A 15081-nucleotide genomic window follows, 5' to 3' on the forward strand; every position below is an offset into this window, starting at 1 on the left:
ACTGATCTTCAACAACCCCTGAACACCAGATCTCCTCAGCTCACCACTCAAGCACCCAGAGTCATAGGCGGTCGGTGGCCCAACTGTTTGGGGAGGCTAAAGGGGGCGGGGTTAGGGGTGGGGCCAGGGGTGGGGCTTACATCTTAAATTGTCTGACAACACAGAAAAAAAATAAGTAAAAATAAGTCACAATTAATACCTTTTATTAAATTTAGATATTAAATATGTATCATATATCAAAGAATAAAGTGGTTGCTCAAAGCATGTACTAACCACAATTGCTCAACTGCAAAACACTATGCACAAATTTGTGCAAAAACACACTCATAAACCTTACTGTACCATAACACTGGGCAGACCCTAATAAACCAATATACCACCCATACGGAAAATGCAGACCGTCAACAAAATGAAACAAGGGATCATAATATCACAATTCTCATGTAGAGCCACAAAACACCCTTTTAGGGTGGAAAGTGTTCACAATGAGCTCCTTTTATGAACGACTATATGTAGATCCTTCAAGAGGTAGTGTGTCATGATTTAGGCTCTAAAACCCTTTCTGATGATTTGGTGCCACCTCAGTAAGGCCAATACACAATCTCTCCACTGCAAAACACTATACACAAACTTGTGCAAAAACACACTCATAACCTTACCAAACCATAACCGTACTAATTCCAAGGACAGGACAAGCTACAACCTTATGCATGGAAAGGCAGCACTGTAATTACACCGGGCTCTAAAACACCAGTGCACAACCTAGTGAAACAAAAAAAAAAAAACCCCAAAAGGGCTGAAAATACTACACGCTAGCAGAAAACTGCACCTTGATCACATGAAAAACACATGACACAACAGATATGAAGGCAAAATACTGAACTGGAAAGTTACCTCAAGTAGTCAGACTCAGCATGCAGCAATACTAGAAAAATGTGAAACACATGCAAAACATCACAGATGCACATTTCCAAAAGCTGACATATTCCAGTTAATAAATTCTGAATAAAATACTTTTTTCTACCTTTGTTGTCTGATCATTTAGTTTTTCTGTTCGCTTTGATCCCAGTGTCTTCTGTTTTATGCAGTGTCCTCTTTCCATTTGATATTTTTTCTCTCACCATGTCCACCATCCTCCTGTGTCCTTATGCGTCCTGTCTACCATCTGTAGCCCTGTCCCTATCCTTTCTCCACTTTAAACATCTGCCCTCAAAGTGTTTCAATCCAGCCCTTAAATTCAGCAATTTCCCCTCCATCCATATCCAGCATTTCTCCTCACTTCCTTCTATCCCTGTATCCACAATCTCCCTCTTTTTCTCTTTCCCCTCTAGTGTATATCTATCCCTCCCTCTCATCCATCCCCATGTACAACCTCTCTTCCTTCCTTCTTCTCTCCCACTGCCCATATCACTCTCAGTATCTCCTTTCCTTGCACCCTGGGCCCAACATCTATCTCTTTCTTCCTCTTCCTTCCCCTTATAGCATCCCTCCCATCCCCATACAGCATCTCTCTCTCTGTCTCCCTCCCTCCCACATCCATGTTCAACATTTCCCCTTTTCTCTTGCTGTGCATCTGTCCCTCCCTCCTCCTTCACATCCAGCATTTCTCCCTCTCTCTCCCCATGCATCTCCCCCCAACATTTCCCACCTCCCTCTCTCACCTCTACCAGCCAGCATGCTGCCTCGGTCCCTAACTTCCTGTAGCATTCTTGTCTTCACCCGTACCTGTCGCCGTCAGCTCTGCCTGCCATTCATTACCACTGGCAGCTCCGTTCCCGCTCCCCTTTGCCGCGTCCTCCGGCTCTCTCTGATGCACTTCCTGTTTAACAGGAAGTGCATCAGAGAGAGCCGGAGGAGTGGACGCGGCAAAGGGGAGCGGGAACGGAGCTGCCTGTGAGAATGAATGGCAGGCAGTGAGGCAGCGCTGACGGGTACGGGTGAAGTTAAGAATGCTTTAGGGAGTCAGGGACCGAGGCAGGCAAATTGCGAGGGGATGTTGGGTGGGCCATGGCGGGGGGTTGGGGTCGGGGGGGGGGGGGGCAAGGAGAGCTGCTGCGGAAGCCCTGCGTTTGTGAGGGCAGCAGCCAGGGAAACGTCAAGATTGGGGTGGAAGGCTTAGCCTCCCCAAGCCTCTTATACGTGGCGCCTATGCCCAGAGTCCTCTGGTTGGTGTGAACTAGGAAAGCAAAAGTGGACTTACTATATGGGCCTAGCAACAGATTTTGGTGCCAAAAACAAAAAAAAACATCTGGTGCTGCTCCATGGTATCCGGCGAGTAACCACTCGGACAATTCCCAGTCTCTAAGTCCCACTGGGACAATTGCCATGTAGGCTAATTCCCCTCAGACTAATTCACAGCAACAGTGCCAATTCCCTCCCCTCACCCAGGTATTTCTCACCTGTGCAGAACTTTTTCTGTTAGTTTTCTTTTCAGTTCTTTGCTTTAGTCACTGGTTGCATCGGGTGTAGTAGTTTTTCTTTTAGTTTTCTCTGCAATTTGGGTTGCCATGGGTTTTTTTTTTTTTGGTGTGCTCTTCAGTCAACAGGAAGAGGATTTTGAAGGGATGTGGCTTGTCATAGGATAAGGCTCAGGTCAGAGGCAGTCTGTGTGTTGGCTGCAGCTGGAGGGCCAAAGGTCTATTCAAAACGCTGCCAAAGGTAATATCTGGGAGGGAAACTGACATGGGTGTAGTTTGGGGGGGGCATTACCCACCTACCCTACTCTCCTCCTTCCTGTACACATTAATTGATTTGATTACTTTATTTTTGTCTATTAGATTGTAAGCTCTTTGAGCAGGGACTGTCTTTCTTCTATGTTTGTGCAGTGCTGCGTACACCTTGTAGCGCTATAGAAATGCTAAATAGTAGTAGTAATTTTCTCAGGAACCAGCTCCGCGAGGCCACGAGACCTGCACCATCGTTCCCACTGTGTAAGTGACAAGAACTCAAAATAGTGACTATTACCCACTTACACAATCTGTAGGTGAGGTAGGCACCACCACCACTTCTGCAGGATCTGCTCTCAAATCCTGACTATAAAAGGCCTCACACCAGTGGTTCCCTCTAAGCTGGATGAGAATCCTTCAACTATATTGCTGCCAGTGGGCGTGTGGTGCTTCAATATTATGCTTTCAATTGCCAGGCAGGTCCTCTAGAGTCCTACAGAAACTGCCTGTCCCTTGCTATTGGAAATGTGATATTGAAACAGCAACCCTTCCCCCCCGGAAGGAATATAGGTGGAGTATACAGCTTAGAAGAAACATTGCCTCCCACCATCTGCTGCCAGCACTGTAGAAGTTTTCGCATCATACAAAGGGCAGAGAGACTGCCACAGAACTGATGTGCAGGCCTCCCACAAGGCTCACAGCCATCTCTACTGATCCAGCATACCGCCCCTACCTTGCGCTCCCTGCAGGTACAACCAGAACAGAGGATTTCCCTGATGCTTCCCTTCAATGTGGTTTCCTTTCTGAAGCCATTTGGCCATACTTGACAGTTTTTTTAATTACCTTTTTTTTTTAGCCAGACAAAGGATAAGTAATTTTAAGAAAGGACTATTTACCTAGTGAATGTTTTGAAAATTTCCCTCTGGAGAATCTTAAATGCAGGCCAATAAGGGACATCAAATATGGACAGGAATGTTAACATATGGTATCTTACCTCAGAGCCCGATGGTGATGCAGGCACCCTCACTGCTGGAGAGGACGGTCGGCTGCTCCTCTCTGAAAGATCAAAAGACAGGTCCCTCCGGGTTGCATCACGAGGCTTCTTTTTCTTCTCAGCATCTAGATCACGAGGCTCTGAGCCAACATGACTCTCTGCCCGAGTAAGGACCCCCATCAGAAAATCAGCAATCTCATCCTGGCACACAGGGAAACAATACACTAATAGGATACATCGCAAGTATTTACGCTACCAAAGCAGTGCATACTTAGTTTAAAATGGGACCCATCAGCTGGGAAATATTCTGCAAACATTCCAATTACAGTTATACTACAGTGTTTTAAAAAAATGCAATCAGTGACTAATAAAATCACTTTCTCGTTTACATTTTGATTTCTACCAAAACCTCATCCACACCCTTGTCACCTCTCGTTTAGACTACTGCAATCTGCTTCCTGCTGGCCTCCCACTTAGTCACCTCTCCCTTCTCCAGTCGGTTCAAAACTCTGCTGCCCATCTCGTCTTCCGCCAGGATCACTTTACTCATACTACCCCTCTCCTCAAGGACCCTTCACTGGCTCCCTATCCGTTTTCGCATCCTGTTCAAACTTCTTCTACTAACTATAAATGTACTCACTCTGCTGCTCCCCAGTATCTCTCCACACTCGTCCTTCCCTACACCCCTTCCCGTGCACTCCGCTCCATGGATAAATCCTTCTTATCTGTTCCCTTCTCCACTACTGCCAACTCCAGACTTCGCGCCTTCTGTCTCGCTGCACCCTACGCCTGGAATAAACTTCCTGAGCCCCTACGTCTTGCCCCATCCTTGGCCACCTTTAAATCTAGACTGAAAGCCCACCTCTTTAACATTGCTTTTGACTCGTAACCACTTGTAACCACTCTCCTCCACCTACCCTCCTCTCTTCCTTCCCGTTCACATTAATTGATTTGATTACTTTTTTTATTTATTTTTTTGTCTATTAGATTGTAAGCTCTTTGAGCAGGGACTCTCTTTCTTCTATGTTTGTGCAGCGCTGCGTACGCCTTGTAGCGCTATAGAAATGCTAAATAGTAGTAGTAGTAGTAGTAGTAGTAGTAGTAGTAATTTACTCATTCACCACAATGCTGGATTTTAGTCTGTATTTAATGACATCATCAGATTCAAAATGTGTCCATCCTGGTGTGTAGAGGAAAGGGCATACTGTGTTTAAACTGAGATCAGAAAGGAGGTTCAAAAGATCAGCAGTAAAAGGGACAGTATTGTTATCTAGATGGATATTAAAGACACCCAAGATAACTTGATGAGCATGATGCTCAACAGGAGTGAGCAAAGCAAAGAGGAGGAGGTAATAGATGGAGGGGGGTGATAAATAAGCTAGATGTCTACTGGGGTGAGGTTACTAAGGTGAAATTGAATAGCCTTTATAGGTAAAGGAAGAGTATTATTATGCTGGGAGACATGTACTTGAGAAGAGTAAATCACTGCTAATCCACTTCCTCAGCGATTTGGACGATTATAGTATAAGTAAGTATAGTTTAAAGAAATTGTTTGGTTTAGATGTGAAGCTTTGGAATCAGTGAGCCAGGTTTCTGTTAAACAGAGAATATCCAGGTAATCTTCAGTAATAAGCTCCTGCATAACGAAGTATTTGTTGTGGAAGGAGCAACAGTTGACCAGGCCTATTTGTAATGTGCCTGCAATTGGAAGAGAGGGAGGGGGAGAGAGGAAGTAAGAGGAATAGGGTCTAAGTACCTGGGTGGGGAGGAGGAGGAGGAAGTTATAGAAGATGGTGAGGGGTGATGACCCCAGAACACTGGAATAGGGTTGCCAAAGTACATTAGAAGGGATGAGAAAAGAATCAGGGAAAAGAGTTACTGCAGAGATGATGAGGACTTACCCATAGCGGGAAGGAATGGGTGCACTCGGGAGGCGCACAAAGGAGCACGCCCTGTTCTTCTGATCTTGTTCACGAAATTTCTGACAGCACAGTGTACTGCTCTGAGCTCCAGCAAATGTATGTGAACCTAATTTTCTGCAACAGTTCATGAGCCTTGAGTCTGAAAGTGTCTCAGATGTGCGCCCCAACCTTTATGGGATGCATCTGGCATCGGTGTTAAGAGAGGTTAAGAAGGATGAGTGTATCTTCCTTTGAGTAGGCTAATAGGTTCTCTCCACTATAAATCACTTCTTTGAATTTCTTGGTGGTTCATATTCTGTATGATAGTGATTGGATATATGGGTTCCATTGGAATTTTAGATGTTAACTGTACTTTTCTTGTGTAATCATGCCAAAGGGGACAACATGCACTGCTACTGCCATATGACCTAGAAGGCACAGTACTTTCTTTGCTGATGAAAGGAAATGTCATCAATTAATTCTGCTACATTTGAGCCCTCTGTATTCACTGAAAAGCCTTGGTTGACATGTGTGAATTAGTTCTCCTTATAAATTCTAGTATTTGAGTGGTGATTTGAGTCAATTTTGTGGCTCTGATAACAGATTCTAAGCCTTCAAGGACTTACTTCAAAATCTGTAGTAAGTTCAACACTTCTTCCTTGGTCTAACCTGAAATTAGCCAATCAGCTAGGTAGGGAAAGACCAACACTCTTAAACTGCTATACATTTTGTGAACATTCGAGATACTGAGGAAATTCCAAATGGGAGGATTTTGTACTGAAAATGCTGTTCAAGAAACTAAAAGTGCAAGTACTTATGATTTGGAATATGAGTGTATGCATCTTTATCATTTATTTATTTTATTTTACTATACTGTTACTTATTGCGAACAAATCAGAACGGTTTACATACAAACAATAAATGACATATTTCAAATTAATTAAAAAATTTAAAATAGGAACTCCATAAAATATAGGAAAGAACAAACAGATCTTACATTCTGGAGAGCATCACATACATCCACACAAATCTCAGTCTTACAACATGTAATATAATTCTTCAGTGTTTGAATCAGAACCTGCATAGCCCTCTTAATGAGGAATATGAGATCTAAGTCTCAAAAGCTTGTTCAAAAGTGTGTTTTTAATGCCACTCAGAAAGAAGCATATGATGCTTCCAATCTGATCTGCTGTGGTAGTGAGACCCACAATGCGGGGAATAAAAAATAAAAGCCACTGCACAGGTAGAATCCCACTGAGCTCTGAAAGGTGGGGTTATTGTCAATCTGTTGTCTTTCAGTGTTTAGAGAGTGCAAGCTGGTGTGTATGGAATAGATAAGGCTGCAAGATATGTTGGAGTGGCCCTATGAATTGCCTTATGTGTTAAAATGAGAACTTTGAATTTAATTCTGTATTCAGTCAGAATCCAATGAAAATGTTGCAAGAGTGGGGTAACCCTGTCAAACTTTGAGGCGCAGCAAATGATGCAGGCCACTGTATTCTGGATGGTTTGTAGACGTTTTAAGCTCATTTTTGTAACGCCGGTGTAGATGATATTACAGTAGTCCAGGCACAATGTAATATAAGCAAATGATAAAATCCTCAGTGATTCTGGATCTACCGAATTTCTAATTGAATGCAACTGGCAAAGATGGTAAAATGATTTTTCTTATAACATCTGAAATTTGATCAGTGAAAGGTAACATTGAATCTATGATCACTCCTAGATACCTAAAAGAAAGCACTGGATTAATTTGTCTGTCAAATAATGTTGGGATTAATGAGGGCATGATTATGCCCGGTTATCCATGAGGCTATTGTCTTTTCTGGGTTTAAAATCAGACGATGTTCAGAAAGCCTCCTGGCAACAGCACTAAGGTAATCCTGTAATGGTTGTAAATCAATAGAGGATGTGTTCACACAGTGGATTAGCAAGAAATCATCAGCATATGAGAGAGCTGATTCCTGGTGATTGAGTAGGGAAAATGGACTGACAAATTAAAATAATAGAGGGGATAAGACTGATTCCTGCGATACTCCACATGAGCAGGGGTAGGTGTAAGTCTTAAGTCTTAGAAACTGAGGATTGTTGAACGACTGTGAAGGAGCAGCCCTCGAGAAAGGAAGCAAACCAATTAATATACTACAGCAGAGATGCCGATTAAGCGTAAGTGTTGTACTAGGAAAGGATAAGTAGCCAGTCCTTTTGGAAGAGTGGAAGAATAGTTGCTAAGTAATTCATTTTTATGGCACTGAGCGGAGATGCTTTTTCTGTGATACTTCGGGTAACCTTTCTGTGTCACTGTTTTTATATGGCATGAAGGGGAGTCATGCCTTGAATGTGATTATAAAATACTTGATCGTTATTTCTGTTTGGCATTTCTGGACCATAGAAGTCCGTCTGGCGCTGTCCTTAGGTTCCAACTACTGAAGTTACCATCAAAGTCCACTCCAGCCTATCCAAATCTGTCTTGTCATTTGCAGGACACAGACCATAAAAAGTCTACTAGGCTTTGTCCTCATGTTCCAAATTACTGGAGTTTCCGTCGAAGCTCCCTCCAGCCCATCCTAATCCAAATTGCCGTATGTGGGGCCCAGACCGCATAAGCTTGCCCAACTCTGGCCTTAGTTCTCACAGCCAGAGTCACTATCTAAGTGCCATTCTGCAAACACACATACAACCATATTTATGTCTATATCTGTCATTTTTACTATTGTTATGGTAGTAACAAAATTGTAAGTTTTATGTAGAGGAGTGTGGTAGCCGTGTTAGTCCACTCTTAAGGTTATCAATAGAAATCAAACAAAATAAAACATGGAAAAGAAAATAAGATGATACCTTTTTTATTGGACATAACTCAATACATTTCTTGATTAGCTTTCGAAGGTTGTCCTTCTTCGTCAGATCGGAAATAAGCAAATGTGCTAGCTGACAGTGTATATAAGTGAAAACATTCAACCATTACTATGACAGTCTGACAGGGTGGGAGGATGGGGGTGGGTAGGAGGTATGCATGGGGACATCAAAGCATATCATTGATATTCTAACAGGATGGGTGTGGATAGGTGAGGGGTGGGGTGATCAACAGAGACATACAGCTTTATGGTTTATAATGGGCTAGGAACCCCAGATCCTTGTTAAGTCCTTTCTGTTGGGTGTTAAAATATTCAATCATTCTGACTTCAAAGGTCTTACGTTCTTGTATGGTTTTAAAGTTACCTTTCAGGATTCTCACTGTGAAGTCACTGGTACAGTGTCCTGGTCCTGTAAAATGTTGACCAACAGGTGTGGGAACCCTACTGGCACCAGCATTGTTTGTGTGATGTCTATGTAAATTGAATCTTGTCTTAAGCATCTGGCCTGTTTCTCCAATATAGCATCCTTCGTTACATTTTTTACACTGAATGATATATACCACATTGGAAGATGAGCAAGTGAAAAATCCCTTTATGTTGAATATCTTTCCTTTGTGGAATGACTTTGGGGTCCTGTGAAATATTTTGGCATAGTTTGCAACTGGATAAATTACAGGGAAGTGTGCCCTTCTGTTCCTTTTCAGTCTGTGATGGAAGTTTACTTCTGATTAGCTTGTGTTTTAAGTTGGGTGGCTGTCGGAAGGCCAATACTGGTGGGGATGGGAATATCTCTTTCAGTAATTCATCCTCCTGGAGTACAGGTTGTAGATCTCTTATGACTTTCCTCAGTTTTTCCAGCTCTGGATTGTATGTCACTACAAGGGGGATTCTGTCTGTGGATTTTTTCTCCTTGTACTGTAGCAGATTCTCCCTGGGTGTTTTGTGGGAAGAGGCATATCAACGACGGCATATCAACGACGACACCTAGATCCCTTTCTTGGTCTGTGACTCCTAATGTGGAGCCTTGCATGATGTAGCTATAATTCAGGTTCCTCTTTCCCACATGCATCACTTTGCACTTGCTCACATTAAACGTCATCTGCCATTTAGACGCCCAGTCTCCCAGTCTCATAAGGTCCTCTTGTAATTTTTCACAATCCTCCCGCGATTTAACGACTTTGAATAACTTGGTGTCATCAGCAAATTTAATTACCTCACTAGTTACTCCCATCTCTAGGTCACTTATAAATATGTTAAAAAGCAGCGGTCCGAGCACAGACCCCTGGGGAACCCCACTAACTATACTCTCTGTTTTCTCTATCTTTTAACCAGTTTTTAATCCACAATAGAACACTACCTCCTATCCCATGACTCTCCAATTTCCTCTGGAGTCTTTCATGAGGTACTTTGTCAAACGCCTTCTGAAAATCCAGATACATAATATCAACCGGCTCACCTTTATCCACATGTTTGTTCACCCCTTCAAAGAAATGTAGTAGATTGGTGAAGCAAGATTTCCCTTCACTAAATCCATGTTGACTTTGTCTCATTAATTCATGCTTTTGAATATGCTGTTAATGTTTTTAATGTACAGTACTGTTTTCCAAGAGTATTTAAGAGGGCTTTATGCAGCTCTTGTTTTTTTTTTTTTATATATGTAGCATTTTAATTTGATTATTTATTTTTAATTGTTGAATATATTATACACTAGTAAAGGCCCGTTTCTGAAACAAATGAAACGGGCGCTAGCAAAGGTTTTCCTCAGAGTGTGTATGTTTGAGAGAGAGAGAGTGTGTGTGTGTGTGAGAGAGAATGTGTGTTTGTGTGTGTGAGAGAGACTGTTAGTCTGGATGCGAGTGTGTGTGTGAGAATGAGAGTGTGTGCAAATGCGTATGTGAGACACAGTGTGAGAGAGAGTGTGTTTCACACAGATACAGTGTGTGCAAGAGAGAGAGAGTGTGTGAGACAAAGACTCTCTGTGAGACTGAGTGTATGAGACCAAGAGAGTGTGTGAGTGACTGTGTGGCACATAGAGAGTGAATGTGATACAATGTGAGACATAGAGTGTGTGAGAGAGAAAGTCATTGACTGTGAGAGAGAGAGTGTGTGTGTGTGTGTGTGTGTGAGAGAGAGTGTGTGTGTTACAGAGATACCTCCCTCCCCCATCTCTGGTGTCAGGCCCTCCTCCCTCCCTCTCTCTGGTGTCAGGCCCCCCCCTCTCTTTCTCTGGTGTCTGAGCGTTACTGTGCCAGGACGCTGAGCTCTGGCTGTGCTTCAAGGAACTGACCAATCCTATTTAATAGAATGCACCTCCAACATTTGGAAGCCGAGAAACCTCGTGTGGTTGGTCACCTCTGCTTGTGACGAACCCAGAAGTACGTGATGTCATCAATTCAGGAGATGGATACAGAGAGCAGGAATGCCTCAGCCATGCAGTCAGCTTCAGAATGTTGGAGGTGTGTTTTATTATATAGGATTGATACTTTTTCTGGCTACAATACTATATCTTTGGTGTCTTCAGATGTTATATTAAGGTGTTCTGATTGATTTATGCATTTATCGTATGTTTTATTTTTGTTTTTTTTAATTATTTTCTTTATTCGATTTTCAAATTTACAACATACAAATCTTGTAGTAGGAAAAATTGGATAAAGAAAGAAACACAATCAAAGAAAAACTATTACATATGTAATTTCTTCACTCCAATATAAGTCCACTTGGATACAAACATTGTTGAAGTAAAATAGCAAGCAACCAATACAATTTAACTGAGGGGTCGGATGAATTCAGGGCGCACATTACTATATCAAACGCTATCACTAGGTGGAACAGCTGTTCCAACAGTCTTTCTAGATATTATAAACAACTCCAGTTGAGTTGGATCAAAAAAGATAAATTTTTCAGATTGGTAGGTGACTAAACATTTGCATGGGAATTTTAGGAAAAAAGTAGCTCCAAAGTTGATCACTTCTTGCTTCTTTTGCAAAAACTTTTTCCGGCGCAGCTGTGTATCTCTTGATACATCTGGAAAAATATTTATTTTTAACCCCTTGAAGATTTTATCCCGATTTTTATAGAATCTCAGTATCCAGGATTTATCTGGCAATAGAGCCACTGTCGCCACCAATGTGGCTGGCAGATTATTTGATTTTTTATTTTCATTTTAAGAACACTTACCCCTGAAGCAGGCACATGTCGTGCCAAAGCTTAGCTATGTCGAGTTTTCTCTTGTCTATAGTTGCTGAATAAAGAATCATCTGGTTCCTACTTCCATGGACTGACTCCACTTTTTGTGTGCCAGGTGTCAGTTACATTCATAAGTTATAGAATATTAACTTAAGGCGACCTGTTAATGGAGGGGTTCATGTACGGGATAGGTGCTATGTAATACACAAGGAAAATAGGTAAAAGAGATTAGAAGTGAAATAGAATATAGCAGGGGTGTTTCCCAGGTTATTTCCTGTTCCGGGGCAGAGGGAGCATGGAACGAGCAAAGCCGACAGGCGCGCGGCACCCCCCCAGCAGGTAAAAATGCACCCGGGGGGGGGGGGGGGGGTGCATCGGCGATCCGCCCCGGGTGTCAGCCACCCTAGGAACGCCACTGCCTCATATCATACCCTCAAGCGACTAACGACCTTCAAAGGCTCTTCCTGCAAAAATCGACAAACCTTATCCACCAGATAAGGCAACTTTTTTTCAATCTAAAATAGTAACACTACATGACAGTCTTAATACTAACCACATCACATCTAATTCCTCCTCTCCCGTTATTTCAGTCTCTATGCCCTGCACATCATCACCTTGCAGTTCCTTGTCCAATTTTCATGCTCTATCCTCATCTGAACTAGCCAGAACTTCGTTCACTTTAGACCCTATACCAACGTTTCTGGTAAAAAAAAAACAAAAACCAAATGATTTTGATCCCTTTTCTTCACTCTATGGTCACGCAATCTCTGATATCTGGACTTGTTCCTCAATTATGGAAGAACGCCATCATTTTTCCTAAAATCAAAGATCTCAAACAATCCCCTACTGATTCCTCCAACTATAGGCCCTTTGCTAATCTGCCCTTTCTTGCAAAGGTTGTCAAATCTACTATTAACTCACAGCTCACTATTTTCATATCCAAAACCAATATTCTACACCCACACCAAACAGGCTTTCATCAAAACCACAGCACAGAAACATTTTATTAGCACGTCTGAACATAATTCATTATTTTCTTGATAAACCTCGCTCCGTATTACTTCTCTCACTAGACCTCTCTGCCGCATTTGACCTTATTGACCACACAATTTTACTTTCTCGTTTACACTCTATTGGTATAATTGACTCTCCCTATCAAAGGTTCAAATCTTACCTTGAAAACAGACAATATACAGTTCGCTCTGCTGACACTAAGTCCAAACCATTTCATTCTACTTCTGGTGTTCCTCAGGGTTCTATTCTCTCCCCTGTACTCTAATATCTTGCTAACACCCTTTCTTACTCTGGCACAATCTACAGATCTGACAAAGTTTGTATACGCTTACAACATCCAAATTCTTTGCCCCATTAACCCAGCAGATCATGACGATATTTTACTTAATTTGGGCCTTAGGTCCATTACAACTTGGCTCTCTGACAATAAACTGGTTATGAATCAAGAGAAATGCAAAATGCTTCTTTTCACTCCTACTGGTTATCCATCTTTATCCTCTCCTATATTTCTATATGGTTTTCCCATTCCTCAAGTCCAATCCACACGCATCCTGAGATATACAGTTCAACATTTTTTATTGACAAATCACAAAAATAAATGCTGCCAAACGTCTAATGATACAAAGTGATAATACTCAAAACAGGCATAATATATACAGATGATATCATCCTACATCAAACTTTTCTCCCCTTCACCCCCCCCCCACTCCAAATTCCCTTAACAAATCAGAATAAGTGCATCAAGACCAATATAAGAGATGTACCAGAGGCATTACGTGGCAGACAAAACCATGTAAAGAAAAGTACATATGCACTTATTAACATTGCTACACCCCCTCCCCACCCATATAAACGACCCCTCCCCTAAAACTTCCACAACCTCCCAAATCTCTACTCCCAAAAAAACAGTCCCAATGTAACAAAATTCCTGGGATTTATATTTGACTCCACTCTTTCATGTCAAGACCAAATCTGAAAAGTTATCCAACGCTCTTTCTTTAAACTCCGTCTTATCAGATCCATACAGCCTTTATTAGCTCCCTCTACCCTGAACATCCCTTGGCTATTGCAATTCCCTTTATTTAGGCCTTGAATCAAAGATCAACATTGTTTTCAATTAATCCAAAATACTACTATCAGAGTCCTTCATCATCTAAAGAAATTGGATCACGTCACTCCCTATCTTAGATCCGCTCGTTGGCTCCCTATTTCTCATCCAATCATCTATAAAATACTTCTATTAACATTCAAAACTTGTTGCTTCTGAACCTCTTTATCTCCTGCGATATCTCACTCCGTATACACAATCAAGAACGCTTAGATCAACACAACTTAATCTTCTAGCTATTCCATCACATCGTGATCTCTACCATGAACACAGCAGACAAACTATGTTTTCCTTTCAAGGTTCTAAGTTTATGGAATTCTCTGCCCTCTTATTTAAGACAATACACTTCACTAACCCTTTAAAAAAAAAAGATCCTCTTTCAAGATGCCTACAGCTAACTTCCACTGATAATGCTACAGGTACCTGGCGTTCAGACTTTCCTGCCTTATTGTGTTTTCCACACTACCCCTCTTTCCTGTCTATATTGTAATTCTACCCTGGTTCCTTTTGTTTCACGTCAGTATTGTATGCCATTTTTTCCTTCCCCTATTTTAGATTGTATGCCGCCCAGATGGCTCGCTGTTGGGTGGGATAGAAAGTCCTAATAAACTCGATACTACAGATGCAGACAACCAAAGTGGCAATGTTCTATATAAACAAGGAAGCACAATCTCTTGTCCTCTCTTTCAAAAAGTAGATGCCACATGGAAACTAGTGTTGTAAAAGCAAACATTCCTGGTAGCAACTTACCTTCCAGGCCATCAGAACAACTGGCCTACAGACTAAGCCTTCAACTAGATCAGCATGAATGGTCAAAACTACGCAGCAGTACAAACTATTTTCAAAAAGTGAAGTCAACAACTTGTAGATCTCTTTGAAAACAAACAGATCAGAAAACACCTTCACACATGTTCTTGTCATCCAACTCTTCATCATCTGGCTTCAGTCAGATTAGCAATTTCTGGGGAAAAATAATCTTCCCTATTAATTTTCTCCAACATTAATATCAAAGGTAGTTAAGAAAATTCAGCAGGACTCTGCCTGATTCATATTGAAATTACCACCTTGCCCAAGACAATTATGGTTTCCATGTCTTCAACGGTTAGTGATAAAACCATCTACAATGCTTCTAAACAATCCATCCCTCTTCAAGCAATGAGGAAAAGAAGTAATGCATCCCAAACCTTGCCAACCTAGCTCTTCCAGCTTGGATGTTGAAAAGTGGATGATTACAACACTTGCACCCATCCAACAGGGTGCAGGACGTAGGAGTAAGAAAAGACACTATTAAGAAGTCATGTAGTACAAATTGGAAGAGATATGACTCATGTATAAAGCTCAAGGTCTAGATTCCTTC

The 15081-nt window shown here is 41.8% G+C and overlaps 1 protein-coding gene across 3 annotated transcripts in view; it reads right to left on the bottom strand.

Moving 5' to 3' along the window:
• Positions 1–15081, bottom strand: part of KANSL3 (KAT8 regulatory NSL complex subunit 3) — a 144471-nt gene that overhangs the window by 72181 nt on the left and 57209 nt on the right. For all 3 annotated transcript variants that reach the window (XM_030201649.1, XM_030201648.1, XM_030201647.1), the window contains one exon: positions 3661–3861. In XM_030201649.1, the coding sequence (XP_030057509.1) occupies positions 3661–3861 (201 nt within the window). The remainder of the gene's footprint in view (positions 1–3660; positions 3862–15081) is intronic.

This window comes from Microcaecilia unicolor, chromosome 4 (assembly GCF_901765095.1).
Source record: "Microcaecilia unicolor chromosome 4, aMicUni1.1, whole genome shotgun sequence".
Classification (NCBI taxonomy): Eukaryota; Metazoa; Chordata; class Amphibia; order Gymnophiona; family Siphonopidae; genus Microcaecilia; species Microcaecilia unicolor.